The sequence below is a fragment of the Cutaneotrichosporon cavernicola genome (genome assembly GCF_030864355.1).
Source record: "Cutaneotrichosporon cavernicola HIS019 DNA, chromosome: 2".
In the NCBI taxonomy this organism is placed as follows: domain Eukaryota; kingdom Fungi; phylum Basidiomycota; class Tremellomycetes; order Trichosporonales; family Trichosporonaceae; genus Cutaneotrichosporon; species Cutaneotrichosporon cavernicola.
Genome location: NC_083394.1, coordinates 1,020,346 through 1,036,820, shown reverse-complemented (window position 1 = coordinate 1,036,820; position 16,475 = coordinate 1,020,346). Strand labels below are relative to the sequence as shown.

The following is a 16,475-nucleotide window of genomic DNA, read 5'->3' as shown; positions in this document are numbered from 1 at the left end:
ACCAGCACGGATAAGTCAGGGATTATTCAAGTGGTGTCGCCATCATCGGTCCTGACCGGCTTGAATCATACTCCGGCGTCCGGCGTTCTGGGCCTGGACCATCGTACTCCAACCGCCTCCCATCACTACTCTCACTACCCCCTCATCCCTCTTCTCACATCATCGCCACTCCACTCGTTACTCCTTGCACAATGGCACCAGTCCCCACGCTCGGCAAGCGTCCAGTCGTTCTTCTTACTGTGAGCCGATCAATCCAAGAGGTAGCTCACCCAGAACGACGACGGACCACCTTCGGACCATTCGCCCAACATATTCCAGTTCGCAAAGCAGCTCATCAAGGATCTAGGCTGGGAGGTGCGCGTGGTGATTCCCGATGGTCAACGGTCTTGGTGGGTTGGCCGCTTGACAGGGCTAACATCAGGGTCGGGAAGGGCTTTGCCATCAACCAGATCATCGCCGCGAGCTTCTTCTACCCACTCGGCACGTTAATCATGGGGCGCCACTGACCCCAGAACCCGATGGACGGCAGGGAGAGATCACGACGACGCGCCGGCCATTGAAAGAGGGCGAGACGATGGAATGGGTCCTCCTCAACGGGGTGAGCAGGGGCCCTTGTTTACGTGCTCACGCCAGACACCAGCAACGTGCAGCAACATTGGGCTGCACAACCTGTATCCCGGCGAGGTGGACATGTTAATATCGGGACCCAATCGTGAGCAAAGACCCCCCAGTACTTGAGCTTACCGCAGACGGACGCAACTCGTCGGCGGCGTTCGCGCTGAGCTCTGGCACAATCGGGGCGGCAATGGCTGGCGCGCTTGCCGTTCCCATTACAGGACCAGATGGCAAGTCGCGCACATTTATGCCCTCCATTGCTCTCAGTTACGGCGTGGTAGAGCGACCTGTGCCTCCTCGCGCGCTAGAACTCGCCCATGAGGTGGCGGTAGGCGTGTGCAAGCGCCTCTTTGACGACTGGGGCTGGGAAGACGAGTCGAAGAGGAAGCCAGTACAGGTATACAGCGTCAACGTGCCGCTGGTCACGGAGGCCATTGAGCGCGAAAACCGTAAGGTGTGCTTCACAACCATGTGGCGTAACACGTACGGGCAGCTGTTTGTGCCGACGCAAAAGCCGCCACAGGAGGAGACCAACTGGAGCGCCGCCGACAAGGTGCAGCAGGCCGACGACGCCGAGAGCGTCAAGGACACGGATGGACCGCTGCGCTTCCGCTTCGCACCCAACTTCCACCCCCTACTCCACCCCTCCCCTGACGCTGTGCCAGAGGGCACTGACGCGTGGGCGTTCTACCACGGCTACACGAGCGTAACGCCGTTGCTCGCCAACTTTGCCGAGCTGCAGGACCCCTGTCAGGGATTCGGCGACGCGTTGAGCGGGCGGTTCTGGTAGTGGCCCAGAGGCGATCTGGTAATGGAGATAGAAGCAATGCATGGGTCTTGGGTTTGTGTGCGAGTAAAGTGCTCTGCCCCATCATGTGATTACCAACAGTGCCCCACGGCATCGGAAAGGGCGTAAGAAGTATGCACGGAACGAAACATATACAACACGGATCCGTGGTGTGTCTACACTCGATTACACGTCTACGCGTCATCCTCGTACTCTTCATCGCTCTCGTCCCCCGCGTTCGGGTAGAGCACGTAGTGCTGCACGATGAACGCAATGTCGAACATGATCGTCAACATCGAGAGACCAAGCTTACCGGGGTTGGCCCAGATGCCCGCCACCTGCCCATCGATAAACACGCTCGAGATGACGAGCTGAGCGAGGGAGAAGATCCCGCCAGTGAGGTCCTGCTGTCAGCTGACAACGAGAAAAAAAGCTCACGGCAAGAATGGTGGTTATCGCGAACCCGCGCACGGTCTTGAGCTTGGAGTTGAGGATGAGCTGGGGGGTGTACTTGATTGCAGTGATGGCGATCTTGAGGCTACTCGCGAAATAGAGAAAGTCGAGAAGCTCAGTCCGGCCGAGCAACGTGCTCATGCCGACCCAGAGCGACGCAAGCCCCATTACCAACAATGCCACTCTAGTGACGCGGTGTGGTGCGACTGGCGCTCGGTCCATCCGGCCCACGAGGAGGCTGTCCTCTGCAACATTCTTGCGTGCGCGGTGGGCACGATAGAATAGCCACGCGCTCTGGATGAGCGTAAGTGTTGAGAGGAGGAGGGCATGCGCGCTGAACGCCAGATCGGATTTGGAGACTTGGGGTGTGTGCCCGTCGTGCCTCTCGGCATACTGCCGACGAGCGGTGGCGGAGAAGTAGGCGCCGAACGACCAGATCGCGAGGCAGAGGAACCCGATTGGGTTAACAACGACAAAGTCCGGTGCGAGACCGAGCGCGCTGGGGTCAGCTACAAAGGCAACTATCTAGCTAAGCAGAGGGAGGCAACCCACCTTCGTCGCTTGTGGTTGAGGATGAGCTGAGGGTAGAAGCTCGCACTCCACGCGGTAAAGTATATAACGCCGCAGGCGGACGAGATGAGGTCCCACGCGTTCGCCATTATTGTTGACGAGAAAGGTGTCGGGCGAGGAAGACGGTGCTTGTTATGAACTAGCCCTCGAGCGGTCAGGTTCGGATGAGGCCGATGGGGGCCGTATCTGTCGTTCCAGCTTCTGGGTTCGCTGCTCCCTATCGGGTATCCGGTATCAGCAGTTTGTTGTCAAGAAGAGAAGCTTGATTGCTAATGAGAAGAGACGAAGTGGGCGATGGGGCAGCCGGTAATAGTAATGGCGTGACACATACTGGATTGCTCATTCTAATATCATCTCATCATCCAAATGACTTCGGGCTGGAAATAACCAAAGACAGGTATCCGCGGGTATCCTACATCCGTTATTAACCCCTACATCCGTTATGAACCTCGCTGTGAGACTCCATTTGCCACGTGGTCCTCTCAGCGGCTTCCATCGTCTTTGAGAAACAACAATACAGTCAACCCACACTGACCACACCATCAAGTGCCCTCGACAATCTCAGACACTCTCCTCTCCTCTCCTTCTCATCTTGCACGCCGTATTGACAATGGTTGATGCCGAACCCGCTATTTCCAGGCTCTCTCGCGCACCACCCCTCGTCCCACCGACAGATCTTACCCCCGCAGCCCTCTGCCTCTCCCTCCACAACGTTGCCTCATCCCACATCGGACGCAAGCTGCGAATGGTGGTGCAGTGAGTTCACATCCTTCTTCCACGCCAAACTCTGCCTCTCAACCCGGCTTAGAGCCGACGACCCCAGCTGACACCAGGATTCTCGCCCTCGACCAGTCCCACAAGGCAACCCACGTCCTCGCGACGTCGCACGCAACGCAACCGCGCCCGCTCCTCTTCCTCAGCCTCGACAGGGTTCTGCTCGGCCGCCATCCTAGCCTCCAGTCCGCGGATTGGTGGGAAACACCACAGCAGCAAGGGACCTCGACGCAGAGCCCCCTCACCAAGCCGATTGGTCCTGAGGGCGGTGCCCGCACGCCCCGCTCTCCGCTGGCGCTGCGACCTGGGGAGTGGATCAGTGTCGTTGGCTGGCTTGAGGCGTCTGACATGCCACGAGAGGTGAGCTAGGGAGGAAGGCGGTAGGGAATTACAGACCGCCGATATGGTCTTTCTCCAGGGAACGGGGGGGCATGGGAGTAGGCTGACTCCACGTGATGTAGGCCGGGCAACGAGACATGAGCTTCGCTTGGCGGGAGGGAGGCTCCTGAAATCGTTTCCAGTTGACACCAGATCATCGTTCCAGACGGGTACACGCCGCCGCTTGACGCCGTGCTGGATTGCATCCACGTCTCTATGGCGCGTGAGCCACCCCCGGGGAGCGTGTGTCGGGGGGACCTGGCCGTGGGTGGCTAAGCCGTGGGTGGTTCTTGGTTCCTTGAGATAAACCCAAGCGGCACACTCAAGCGACTCACTCAAGCGACTCACTCAAGCAACTGTGCAGGCAGAGATCCCCTGCGTGTAAAGTCGCCGTCCGCCAGAATGCGGACACCTGGACTGCTCGTGTCCTGTTGTTTCTGACGGAGCGCATGGGCTCAGAGCACACACAAATCCTCCGCTTGGATGACAATACGACTATACACTACACCGACACACGCACAGGCTCGTGCCAGCCCGGTCCGAGCCCACAGGCATGCCCACAATGACCGCGTCCCACTGGCCTGAGCAACCGATGCATGTACAATGTCTATGTGGCCCTCGGCCGGCCATCAAGGCCGCGCTGAGAGGCCTACGAACAAGAGAGTGTGCGGAGCATTCCCCGAGAGATATGATATGATATGATAATGCGTGTGTGAGTTTACAGCTGGGCCGACGACTAGAGGCTTAGAGGACGCCCCGCGAATCGTTCGAGTAACGGCCGCCTTCGTCGTACCGCCTTGCGGCGGGCAAGTCTGCGGTAGCCATAGTGCTGACACTACCAGAGTGGCTAAGTGAACGCTGGTGGAAGCTGTTGCCACCTGCCGCGTGCATGGGGTACGCCTCGCCACGGTCTGCTGTTAGAACAGAGCTACTCACACATCCATCCCAGCCACTATTCTACTCCTCATACAACTCAGGGAGTGTCCTTGCACAGAGTCCTTTTTCACAGCGGGTCGCCCGGTGGCAAATACAGGTTGGGAAGGATGAAAACATTGGGAAATTTGGGAAATTTGGGAAAAAAAGGAGTCGATTTTACTGACCGTTGGACCACTGGTTGTTCTGCTGGCCGTTCTCGTACCACGTCTTGTCGGTGGCAGCGGGACCACCCTTGTCCTTCTTGCGGTGGCACATGAAGAAGAGCTGACGTCAATTCTGAGGTAAGCAGCAAACTCACAATAGCACCGAGGAGGGCGGCACCGCCGATACCGACACCGACACCGACGCCGATCTTGGCGCCCGTCGACATGCCGGCCGACTCGCCGGTCGAGGCGGGAGCCGCGCCAGTGGGCTTGGACGAGTCAGTGGTGGCGCCGGTGGGCTTGGTCGTGCCCGAGCTCGACGACGAGGGGTTGAGGAAGTCCTTGGTGTTCTCGGCCTTGATAATGTCGGCACCAAACTCGGCAACACCATAAGTGGTGCCCATGGTGTGCGACGAGATGTGCATGGGGATAACCGACGAGTCGACAACACGGACGTTGGCAGTACCGTAGATCTTGAGGTTGGTGTCAACGACACCACCGTCGGCCTGGGGAAGCATGGCACATGTGCCGAGCGGGTGGTACTCGGTACCGGAGCCGGTGCGGAAGTACTCCTGAAGAGCAGCGCCAGTGAAGTTGGCACCGGGGCTGATCTCAATGGTGACGACATCGCCCATGGGCTTGGTGGTGGCAAAGGTGCGGAGGAAACCGTGGGCGTGCTCCATCATCGTGGCGTCAGCCGAGGCAGAGAAGTAGTCGGGGTTGATGACGGGCATGTTGAAGGGGTTGGTACCGTTGATCATGACGGTACCGCGAGAGAAGGGGTGCTGAAGAGCGCACTGAAGGACGAGCGAGTTGGGGGTCGGGCCCCACATGTGGAGAATGATTTCGATCTGGCCAATGTTGGTCTTCATCCACTTCTTCTGGAGGGCGAACTGGGTAGCCATACCCTTCTGAACCGAGGTGGGAATGTTGTGGCGGCCCGAGAGCTGGGCAATGAGGCTAGCCTCATCAATCGAGTCGGTAATAGAGTTGGCGGCATCGCCAGCAATGTCGGCCATCGAGACGTAGCCGGTAGCCTCGTTGACATAGGTCCACTTGCCGGAACGGTCTGCGTTCCACTTGGCAAGCTCAGCGGCAGCGAGCTCGGGGTTGGTAGAAAGCTCTCCCCAGGTCTCGACGCCCTCACTGACGTCAGCTGCAATCCCGCAGAGATTACTCACACAGTGTTGAAGACCACCGAGGTGGAGACGTGGTCCTGGAGGTTGAAGCCGACGGGGAGGTCGAGAAGAGAAGTGACGCCCTGCGACTCGAGGTGAGCCTTGGGGCCGATACCCGAGAGCTGGAGAAGCTTGGGCGAGTGGATAGTGCCGCCGCTGATGTCAGCTGGATGGTTGGTGGGAGCTCACGAAACGATCACCTCCTTGTTGGCGGTGACGGAGTAGGTGGTGGCGCCGTCGGCAGCAGCGAACTGGACACCGGTAGCAACGAGGTTACCGTTCTTGTCCTTCTTGTCCGAGAAGATAATCTTGGTGCCCTGGTGACCCGTCAGAACGACGAGGTTGGGCGAGTTGTTGTTGTCAATGTAGCCAGTGCGCGAGTCCGAGCGCGCACCCTGGGCAGCGTCCATCGTCGAGGGAACAATGGTACCACCGTCTACTGTCAGCGCTGCGATTCTCCAGACTTACGGGGGTCACCCGCCGAGTGGTCGCTGATGGGGAGACCGAGGGTGCGCCAAGTGCTAGGGTCAGCCAGACCGTGTGACCGCCGACCATGGCCGACTTACGGGATCCAGTTGGCAAGGATGGGGTACATGTACTTGGACCAGCCGATCTGGAGGGGGCCGCTAGAGCCGTGCGCGGAGGGGTCGACGGGGATCTGGAACTGGTCCTTCTGCTCCTGGGCGGGTTGCTGGAGAGTGGTAGCCTTCTTGATAGCGGCGTCCATGTTGTCCCAGTTCCACTTGTACTTGCCGTCAGGGAAGAGGGCTGGGTCAGCCGTATCCCAACAATGGACGTACTCTCAGACCACGAGTTGTACTCGACGGCACTGGCCTTACCCCAGAACATGCCGTTGACGGCACCGGAACCGCCGAGACCGCGGCCGAGGGGGTAGGCCTTGACAGCATTACCGGCCTCGGCTTGAACGTTGGTTGTGTAGTTCCAGCCGTATGGCGAGCCGAAAGCAACACCATGGTGGTAAGTGTAGCCTGTTTATTAGCTATTTGTATCGAGAATGACCCACCAGGGATGGTCTGAGCCTGGACGACATCAGACCCATCGCCACCTGCCTCGAGGATGAGAACAGTTTGATTGGACCACTCGGCCAGACGGGCACCAGCCACAAGACCACCGATACCACCACCAATGACGACAAAGTCAAAGGTCTGCTTGGCGACGCTGGCGGCGTCGGTGGTGACGGCACGCTGCACAAGGCGGCGGTGGGGGTTGTGGACGTTGTAGCCGGACGCCATGTCCGCCGCGGCCGGCGCGGCGAGGGCGGCGATGGCGAGCGCAGTTGGGAGCGCTAACATTGTTGTAAGGAATGTGGTTGTGTGGGCGTCTAGGAAGGGGATGACGCCGGCGGCGAGAGTTTAAGAAACGAGTGTCGAGTAGTGCGAGGAGAGGGAGAGGAGGGAGATGCACGATGCACGCGGGTCTTGGACTAGATGAGTCTGTGTGTCTTGCTGAAAGTCTGGGAGACGTTGTGGCGGGTTGTATCGGTACGGAGGGAACGTTGGAAACTTTCGGGGGACCACAGAGCGCCACAGAGGCCACCGCGCCGCTCAGGTCAGATTGCAGTGCATGTTGTGCGAGCCCTCGTCTTGGGCTCTTGGCGTGGCCTTGCAAGGGATATGCTGGGAACGAGGGAACGAGGGAATGGGGGAACGAGGAAACGGGTTTGAGATGGGTCGCCAGTGGGAGGGATTCGAGGACAAAGAGGAGCGTGGGCGCGCCAAGGACTGGTCCAAGGGCGGAGGCTCGGGCGTCCCCGGGGTCCATAGTGATGGTGAGTAACCTCTCCATCCAAGGGGAAGGGGAGGTCAGGGCGTGAATGAATTCCACGCAGTTAGAGTTGGACGTGTTAGGCGGGTCAGCTTGCGTGCAATGGCCTATTCATTGGCAGTTGGGTTGGCTTGCGTGCAATGGCCGTTTGCGCGAATGGTTTGTGGACGTGAGGCTGTGGGGGTGAGGTGCGGGGGTGAGGAGCGGTGTTGCATATTGCGTATTCGAGCTTGTTCAAGTCGGTTGGACGCACAGACGAACCATCCAGCTTGTCAAACGCGGCGAGCGATGCCCCCTTGTCGTGCGCGCACAGTCCAAGTTTGGCCTTGTAATTAATCATAATCGGGCCGGCAAATGCGGGGGGAGCTTTGACCCACATCTGCTTTGATGTTTGGGGCCTCGCCTGTGGCGGGTCGCCTTGAACCCCTGGTCCAAGCGGTGGCTTGGAGGGGGCGGGCTCCGGTCTTCCCTCACCGCAGTGCAGGTGTCTGACGGCAGCCAGAGTGTTGCGTCTTGTCCATGTCCTGGTTCATGTTGCGCTGTCCTGGTTCCGTGTTGCGTCTTTGTCCATGTCCTGGTTCCATGTTGCGTGGTCCTGGTTCCACATTGCCGCAACACATGCACAAGCCGCCGGCTGTGGGCCGCTCTTCGGCCGCAGCTTGACGTGTGGTTGAGGACCGGTGGAAGCAAAGTCGCGTGACTCCGTGTGTGTGAGGAGGTGAGGCGGTGAGGTGCGGCGGTCAGCGGTGAGACACCACCTCCACAGTCAGATATCTCCCCGTCGCGTCTACTGACTGCATTGCGTCTCCGGCCGGGGTTCAACTCGCCAGCACGTTCCAGCCGGGTTCAACTCGCCAGCACGTTCCAGCCGGGTTCAACTACCAGCCACGTTCCAGCCGTTTCCTTCAGATCCGAGTTGGAGAGGACAAAAGAGTCTCAGAGTCACGCGCTGCAAATAAGGCTAAAGCACAATAGCTGGTCGCAAAAGCGGGAGACAAAGACAGTCACGCATCCTCCAGCGTCGTGGGCCTTCTGCAGTCCGCGTTATCCAGGATCTACGAGCTACTCAAGCGTTACGGGCAAAGCGTACGCAAGCAAAACCTATTCATCACAACCATCATGTATACACGTTAAGAATCTATCGTCCGCGCGTCCCTCACGGACCGCATCTATGCGCCGCTGACCGCGCGGGTGTGCCCGCTGCTCTTTCTGGGCCCGCTCATTCTGGGCCCGCCCAACTTGAGTCGTTGCCGAAGCTGCTCCTGCTCGTACTGGCGGTACACGCGGGCCCAGAGTGGGTTGGGTGGCACGCGGCCGACGAGGTCGCGCAGAGCGTCCATCCTGGGGTTAGCATCGTGAAAGGAAAAAAGTCTCACCAAATCAGCTTGTCCTGGTCCTTGTCGGCCGAGAAGGAGATCCTCTCGCCGTCCTTGAACCGGATCTCAAACGACCGCGGCCTCGTACTATACGGGTCGTAGTCGTCTCGTGTACTTGCGTTCAAGTCGACGACATCGATCGCCTGGGTCAGGTCGATGCTCGCCACCTCCTTCCTCGTGACCTCGTTGATACCGTACAAGTTCCCTCCAACCAAACGTAGCACCCGGCGCCGGGGAGTACGACAGTCACCACCAAGCTGCGTAAGCGTGCTCTCGTGGTAAATGTGCTGGTGCCACAGGTGGTTGCGTAGGCCCTTGAGCGTCTCGTCAATCGAGCCTGGGAGCTCCGAGATGGCCAACCCATGCAGCGCTGGGATGCGGAGGATCTGCACTGTGATCTTGGCCACTTGTTTCCGTACGGGCCCGTCGGGAGACGGCTGGTTCTTATACATCCCGAACATGGGGTAGCGGATTTCGAGGACCTTGCCCTCGCACTGGCTGGCGATGGGCTCGATCGCAATATGCGTCTTACCGAGAACCTTGTTGCCCTCACCGCCCAGGTAGTTGGCCAGCGTTTCGGGGCGAGGCCTTGGTGGCGCAGCAGGCTGAGGCGCAGGCTTTTGCACGGGCTTTTGGGTGGGAAGCGAGGGGAGGCTCGACTGCGATCGCTGGTGCTTGGCCTTTCGGGGAGAAGAGAAGAAGGCGCGGAAACCGCTACGAGAGGCCATGCTCGAGACAGGTGACTCGGCGCGCGCCGGCTGCGGTGGCGGTGGAGGCGCGAGCCGTGCGGGCTCGATGACAGGGGCCTTGAGCGCGCGCTCGAGGGCGACGACGTGGACGTCCTTCCGCACCTCCATCGACAGGCTGAACTCCGAGTTCTCGAGCTCGGTCAGGCAGTATTCCCTGTGGATGACCGCGCCGTTCTCGAGCTGCACGTACGGCGTAAGTATTGTGTCGACGCCATTGGACACGCGGATGGTGAAAAAGGTCGTTTCGTTGGGCAGGGGCATGTTGAGCGCCTCGATACCTAACACCTTGACGAAGACGAGCGTCTTGGCCTCCTCCTCAACGGTGGCCTCGGATGTCGCGCTCGTGGTTCGTTCCTTGAATGCTCTCAGTTCCGGGTCAGGCTGAGTCGCTGGACGCCACACTCTCTGGCTACCGTCCTCGAGGTCACCCTCCTGTGGTCGTAATCCGTCCGTATACGTCGCCCGCACAACGCGGTGGTTCTCACGCACGCGGTACGATCTCTGCGAACCTATTTGGTCGAGCTCCTGTCGCACCGATTCCATCACGAACGCGCTGTGCCCAAGACCGAGTGACACGCGCGGCGTCTTCTTTGTCCGCGTCGGGTGGCGCTCTCGTGCTGGGGCAGGCGAGGCCTCGATCTCTCCTAGGCTGGCACTTCGTCTTCTTGCCTTGCGGGGCTTGGCAGTCGAGATGGCCGTGTTGACAATGGAGCCAGAGCTTGGCGCTGGAGGTGGGTATGAAGGCTCGGGCTTGCTGAGAATACTGACGGGCCGTGCCATCTTACTGGGCGAGTCGTACGTGCGCACGGTGGAGACTCTGACCTGCGAGACTGACGACTCGTGGTCCGAGTCAGAGTCCGAGTCCCCGCCAAACGACGCTGCGATACGTTCGAGCGCCGAGCGTGGGCTGTCGTCTTCGGCGTTCTGAAGCCGCGAAAGCGCACTTGGTGAACGAGCGCTCAATAGCTGTCCGGGAGGCGCCGACACTGGTCTCAATGACGGCCTAGAAGCTTCGCTGTCAAGTGACGAGGTCGACCCGCCACGCCTGTGCCGCGCGTACGCAGGCGTGGGCGGAGCGAATGAGATTCTCGATGGAGACGCAACAGGGCTTGCCGGGGTCCGGGCGATAGAAGACGGGAAGCCCTTGGAAGTCGGTGAATCAGGAGACCAAGACCCAGATCCCGGGCGCGGGCTCGTGAGCTCAGCCGCAGCAGCCATGCGCTTGTCAACGTTCTTACGGATGGCCTCTCGCGAAATACGCTGCCGCACGAGCGTGTTGGTGCTGGCCTCGGCGGCGTCCCGGGTTGGCGCAGGTCCAAACTCCATCGCACGTGGTGCGTTGACTGGCGGCGAAGCCAAGGGCGACGTCACGCGGGATGGCGTGAGCGGGCCGCTGATAGAGTGCCGATATGGCGAGGAGTGTGGCGAGGAGGCTCCGGTGCGCGACGGCGTCGCTGGCGAACCGGGGGTGCGGGGGGGCGTTGCGATGGGGGAAGCAGCACGGCGCGACTGGGTAAACAGAGGGGCGGTCACTCGCGGTGGCGTGTCAAGGGCTGGCGAGTCACGGCCCGTCCATGGAGAAGCAGATGCGTTGGTGTTCGTCAGTGCCGAAGGGCTAAAGCCTGGGCTGTTGGTATAGCCGGTCGAGAAGGTCGTGCCCGTCGGGGTGTGTGGCGCCGGAGACGGCGACGGCGATGTGACAAACGTCGTGAGCTTGGGCGCCTCAAGAGTTGCGTCGCTCTCGATTGAGAGCTCGGACTCAGGCATGTCGATGGATAAGTCGCCCAAGTCGAATGACGGAATGCGGGGGCTCTCTTCGCGCTCTTCACGCTCGTCGCGTGGGCGGCGAGGCGGGGTAAGCGGTTCGTCCATGTCTTCACCTGGGCTGCTCGAGTCTACGTCAATCTCTAACTGAGTCTCCTCGAATGAGGGCGACTCGAGCTGGGGAGCGTAGGACGACACTGGGAGGGGTAACTGCGGCGCAATGTCGGACACGCGGGGCCGCGGTGCCTCCTCAACGTCCGAGACCTCTATCATGAGTGGAGACGAGCTGACGCTCGGCAGCGCGTAGTCGAGATCAAGGTACGCCGAGGCGGCGTTTCTCACTTCGTCGGCAGAGGAGACCTCCGCCTCGTCCTCGCTCTCCGACTCGGGATCATGGTCCTTGTAATGCACCGGGCTTGGGACGTCGATGAAAGCCGGAGCCGGAGCCGGGGGACGAGGCAGTCCGCGCTTAGGCGTCTCAGACTCCTTATTATTCGGCGTGCTCTTGGTCGCCTTAAACTGGGCCATGCGGCGACTGGTGCCCTGAAGCTCGGGTACGTCGGAGATCTGGCGGTTGGAGATGCGGCGCTGCCGCGGGGTGCTGGAGACTTTACGGGCCGGTTCCGCCTTGACAGCAGGGCTCGCAATGACAGCGCCAAAGACGTCGTCGCCTTCAGTCTCACGCTCAGTCGGCAGTGCTTTGAAGGGGATGTTGGGCGAGTCATCCGAGTCTGAGTCTGGGCGCAGCCGCAGAGGTGACCCAGCCTTGGGGAGGGTACCAGGGTAACCTAGGCCTAACGACTGTGTCGCGAGGACGCGACGCGCCTGCATTCGCTCGTGGTGCGAGGTGCGGCCGAGTGGCACGCCGTCCTCAGCGCGCTCCGTCGTCTCAATCATGACCTCGGTCGCGGTCTGGATTGTGAGGAAGGGGTCGAACAGCGGGCCCTCCTGGTGTGCATGCGGACCGGGCGAGTCCTCGTGACGCGCCCCCGTGGCCGGCTGGTGTGCATCGGCGTTGAGCAGCATGGTGTGGTCCTCGTTGTGCGGGAGGTCTGGCTGCTTGCCCGGGTTGAGGTGTGGCGTGAAGGTGTGCAGGTGCTTCGGCGAGGGCGGCACATCGTCAATCGAGAGGTCATGGTACTCGAAGAGGGGAGTGCCGGCGTCTTGCTGGTCGAACGACTGCTCCATGGGGATTTCGAACCTGTCATGGTCCGCGAACACGGGCGTCTCGCCGTCCATCACATCGTCAGCTGTGTTGTCGCCAAAGATCTCGTCCATAAAGTCGGCCGTGGCCGACTCGTCACCGATGTTCTCCTCGTCGAGCGAATTATCGTTGTTGACGACGGTGCGCATCCAGTCGTCCTCGTGCTCGGCCTCATCGGTCCAGTCGTCGTCCTGGTCATGCTCGTAGACGTACGAGTCGTTGAGAGACGTGTCGGCGCTCGGCACATCATACTCCTTGACCTCGGGCACGTGCTGGAACGTGACGGTCTTACGAGTTGGAGACTCCTGGCCGTATTGGCGAGGACCAAGGAGACGCTTGGACGCGGACGCGAGAGACGACTTGGTCGGTGTGCGGCTCGGCGTGGCCGACGAGGTGGGGGTGCTGTGCGCTGCCCGGTCGTCGGGTAGTGGTGATGGAAGAACGACGGCATTTTGAGAGAGACTGGGCGACGATGAAGGGGACATGGACGTGCGACCGGCAGCTAAGTTCTTGCTAGGGGATGCGCGGCGAGCGCCACTCGAAACTCGGCGACGCTGCGGGGGCGAGGCCATCACCTCTTGTAGCTCCTCCTGTTGTGAGGACCCCGAGTTGCTCCGTCGCTCGACGAACGGCGAATGCGTGACATACTCGTTCTCGACGAGTGCTTTGTACGCCATACTCTGCCGTGGGAGCTTCTTCTTCTTCTTGGGCATGGATGGCGGGCTCTCGTTCTCTTTGCTGCCGGAGACTCTGCGCTCGGCACTTGTCCTCCGGGCCGAGACCTTGCGTTCGCCAGACGTCTTCCGTTCGCTCGAGACGCGGCGGGTACCATTCACGGCGGGCCGCTTGGCACTGATGCCGAGCCCGATGACATTGCGAGGGGTGGCGCCGCTCCCCTGGGCGGTAGTTGGGGCCTGTCCTAAGGCGCGGTTGGGCGTGCGCCGCTCGTGGATCACACGGCTGGGGGACACATCGATGCCGTTCGACAGCTGACCCTCACGGGTGGTGAGGTTCTTGAATGGTGAGTTGGCGACGAGGCTGTTTGTCGCCATGTGCCGGAACGAGCCGGAGGTGCGCCGTGTCCCGCCGCCTTGGGCAGACGACGTCGACTCGCCCGTCCCCTGTGGGATTAAAGGGCTGCCGGAATTGGAGCCGGGACGTTTGTTGATCGTGAGCGGTGACCAGCCCTTGGTGCTCGAGTTCAGAACTTGCCTCCGGGCGGCGACGGCGCTATTGTCGTGTAGCTTTATGCGATTCGATGACGGGGAAGTCACTCTTGGCACCTCTGGAGACGCCATGGTGTGGCTTGAGAGTGAAGTAGATGGTTGGTGGGCGATTGTTGTTGTTGTTGTTGGCGAGTTCTAGGTTGTCCAAGATGATGTTGGGCGGGAGTGATGTGGTGTTTGGTACGAATCCGAGCAGTGGCCGTTGCGAGATGCCGAGTCCAGAGGGGTTGTTGTTGTGGGCGAAGAAGGTACTGGCTTGTTCCTGTGTCTAATGACAGCCGCGGCTTGTTGGAGCTGTGAGTGTGATGGTGTCGCGTCGGATGAGGAGAGTGATGTTGTGAATGATGAGGATGAGGGGGGGGAGGGGGCAAGAAAGGGCAAGAAGAGTCAAACCAAAGGTCGGCCGCCACGGGGCGTTGACTTGTTTGACTTGTTTACATTGAAAGCAGCCGCGTGAGAGCCATGTAATATTGTTTTCATTGTTTATTTGCATTTTATCCAAACGTTTGGTCAATGTATCGTTATTAATGAGCTCATAATCCCTTTTGTATTCCCTGAACCCCTGACGTCAGGAAGTTTGAAAAGGGCTCCACGCGGTACTCGCGTGGTCCAAGCGTCAGTCTGACGCGTTACTCGATCGGTTAGCGATGGTCAACCAGCAACCAGTCGACTGATTCAAACGCCACCAACACCATCAACACCACCAAGTCAACCATGAACTCGTCCCTCCTGGCTTTACAGGTAACTCATCAATCAGTACAAAACCTAACACCAGAGTCAGTACTGGGCTGTTCGAGACTACCTCTCCCCAGTGCGTAGCAACCATCTGCCCATCTGACCACAGGTCCTCCGCGAGAGCAAGTTCAAGGAGCACGGCCGCATCACCCCTGGTACGTTGCTTAACTCTCCTCTCTCTCGGTCCCACATCCACTCGCTGATAGCAGAGGAGTTTGTCGCGGCCGGCGACTTCCTAACGTTCAAGTTCCCCGTGTGGCAGTGGTACGTCCGGGAATAGCGGGGAGAGCTCACGACAGGGAGAGCGGGGACGCGTCTCGCGCGCGCGACTTTCTTCCACCGGACAAGCAGTATCTGATCACGCGCAATGGTGGGTGTTGCCTGTCGTCGTGGGATCGTCGTGGCAGGTGTCAGCGTCGTGGTCGTGGCAGTGAGGAGCGTGACACGTCCGCACGGGCCCAACGCCCATCGCTTGGTGGCCGTGGGGGAGGTGGGGGAGCAGCAGCCTCTCAGTCGTCGAGGACGGTCTAGCTCATTCCCCATCCCGCCCACCTGTGCCCTCGCTGCGCTTCACGCGCTGCTCACTCGCGCAAGGTTAACTTACAGTGCCATGTCTCCGCCGCGCCAACGCGCTCAACTACACGGACAATGACGAGGACGCCGAGAAGCTCCTGAGCTTCCTGGAGGAGGCGGACGAAGCCGAGCCGGACGGCGAGTGGGTCGCGACTCACATGGGCAGATGTAAGTCGAGTCGTTTTCAATAGCTGACAGCAGCAACACAGAGCCAGGAGGTTGCCGAGATCCCCGACTCGCCAGGGTTGAACGCGCAGACAGCTGGCCTGAACCTTGGCGAGGACGACCCGATTCCAGACATGGACGACATCCCAGACATGGACGACGAGGGGCTTGAGGAGGAAGAGGACGACGCAGTTGTGCGGCCTGCCAAGTGAGTGGCGTGTCCCGCAGCAATCTACAATCTCTCGATCTGTGGCCGGTAAGCTGATGGTAGCGACTCGTCGTCCAACCTCCTGCAGGTACGCACGTACGACTGCTACATCTCGTACGACAAGCATTACCAGACGCCGCGGTTCTGGCTGTTCGGCTACAACGAGAACAAGGAGCCGCTCACGGCCAAGGAGATTTTCCAGGATGTTCCAAGCGAGCACGCGTTCAAGACGATGACGATGGAGGCTTTCCCGCACACAGGCACGCAGCTCGCGTCCGTGCACCCCTGCAAACACGCGAGCGTGATGAAGAAGTTTATCGACCGCATGGAGCAGCAAGACGTATCCGAGGGCAGCAGCGGCTCGCCGCCAGGCAAGAAGCGCTGGCTGGGTGGCGTCATGCGCAAGGTCACTGGCGGGGACAAGCCGCCCAAGCCCGACGCCAAGGAGGAGGACGAGCCAAGCGGGGTCCAGGTTGACTTTTACCTTGTCATTGTGAGCAATTCCCTAGAACACAGCTGACGCAAGTTCCTCAAGTTTATTGCTAGCATTGTCCCGACCATCGAGGTGGACAGTACAACCGCCACGTCCTTCTAATGACCATGTAAAGTTTATGCTGTACATGTGGGGCTCGTAATCACTCGTTTGGTTCGTACATCTACATGCTTGTCGTGAGGCTGGAGGCTGGAGGCTGGAGACTGGAGGCTAAAGGTGTGACTCGCTACAATGGGCCATGGGTCACATTTTGTAGTCGGATATGAGGGGCGTTGGGGTGGGGGGTGGTTGTAGGGTGGGGTAACAGCGTCGTCGTTTGCGCGTTGGTATACGATACGTCGGTCAAGTCGGTCAAGACGGGGG

At 60.1% G+C, this 16,475-nt stretch overlaps 7 protein-coding genes across 7 annotated transcripts; 4 read left to right on the top strand and 3 right to left on the bottom strand.

Annotated features, from left to right (window-relative positions):
• Nucleotides 1–191: 191 nt before the first annotated feature.
• On the top strand, nt 192–506 carry CcaverHIS019_0204030 (uncharacterized protein; the record flags this gene model as incomplete). The annotated part of the gene is made up of 3 exons (XM_060597410.1): nt 192–239; nt 274–389; nt 422–506. The coding sequence occupies 3 exons, from the start codon at nt 192–194 to the stop codon at nt 504–506; spliced, it is 249 nt and encodes an 82-aa protein (XP_060454307.1).
• A 68-nt stretch (nt 507–574) lies between these two features.
• CcaverHIS019_0204020 (uncharacterized protein) lies at nt 575–1,405 on the top strand (the record flags this gene model as incomplete). Its single annotated transcript, XM_060597409.1, has 3 exons — nt 575–598; nt 634–712; nt 750–1,405. 3 exons carry the CDS (start codon nt 575–577, stop codon nt 1,403–1,405), a joined length of 759 nt encoding a protein of 252 aa, XP_060454306.1.
• A 191-nt stretch (nt 1,406–1,596) lies between these two features.
• On the bottom strand, nt 1,597–2,514 carry CcaverHIS019_0204010 (uncharacterized protein; the record flags this gene model as incomplete). The annotated part of the gene is made up of 3 exons (XM_060597408.1): nt 1,597–1,806; nt 1,841–2,354; nt 2,408–2,514. The coding sequence occupies 3 exons, from the start codon at nt 2,512–2,514 to the stop codon at nt 1,597–1,599; spliced, it is 831 nt and encodes a 276-aa protein (XP_060454305.1).
• A 521-nt stretch (nt 2,515–3,035) lies between these two features.
• CcaverHIS019_0204000 (uncharacterized protein) lies at nt 3,036–3,853 on the top strand (the record flags this gene model as incomplete). The annotated part of the gene is made up of 3 exons (XM_060597407.1): nt 3,036–3,181; nt 3,259–3,559; nt 3,731–3,853. 3 exons carry the CDS (start codon nt 3,036–3,038, stop codon nt 3,851–3,853), a joined length of 570 nt encoding a protein of 189 aa, XP_060454304.1.
• A 468-nt stretch (nt 3,854–4,321) lies between these two features.
• Nucleotides 4,322–7,147, bottom strand: CcaverHIS019_0203990 (uncharacterized protein; the record flags this gene model as incomplete). The annotated part of the gene is made up of 9 exons (XM_060597406.1): nt 4,322–4,488; nt 4,678–4,777; nt 4,812–5,802; nt 5,838–5,990; nt 6,024–6,270; nt 6,303–6,355; nt 6,401–6,602; nt 6,635–6,823; nt 6,859–7,147. The coding sequence occupies 9 exons, from the start codon at nt 7,145–7,147 to the stop codon at nt 4,322–4,324; spliced, it is 2,391 nt and encodes a 796-aa protein (XP_060454303.1).
• Nucleotides 7,148–8,788: 1,641 nt separating this feature from the next.
• CcaverHIS019_0203980 (uncharacterized protein) lies at nt 8,789–14,010 on the bottom strand (the record flags this gene model as incomplete). The annotated part of the gene is made up of 2 exons (XM_060597405.1): nt 8,789–8,960; nt 8,996–14,010. The coding sequence occupies 2 exons, from the start codon at nt 14,008–14,010 to the stop codon at nt 8,789–8,791; spliced, it is 5,187 nt and encodes a 1,728-aa protein (XP_060454302.1).
• Nucleotides 14,011–14,652: 642 nt separating this feature from the next.
• On the top strand, nt 14,653–16,214 carry ATG3 (uncharacterized protein; the record flags this gene model as incomplete). The annotated part of the gene is made up of 9 exons (XM_060597404.1): nt 14,653–14,679; nt 14,714–14,749; nt 14,783–14,828; nt 14,883–14,937; nt 14,973–15,043; nt 15,280–15,414; nt 15,448–15,619; nt 15,683–16,112; nt 16,146–16,214. 9 exons carry the CDS (start codon nt 14,653–14,655, stop codon nt 16,212–16,214), a joined length of 1,041 nt encoding a protein of 346 aa, XP_060454301.1.
• Nucleotides 16,215–16,475: the final 261 nt, after the last annotated feature.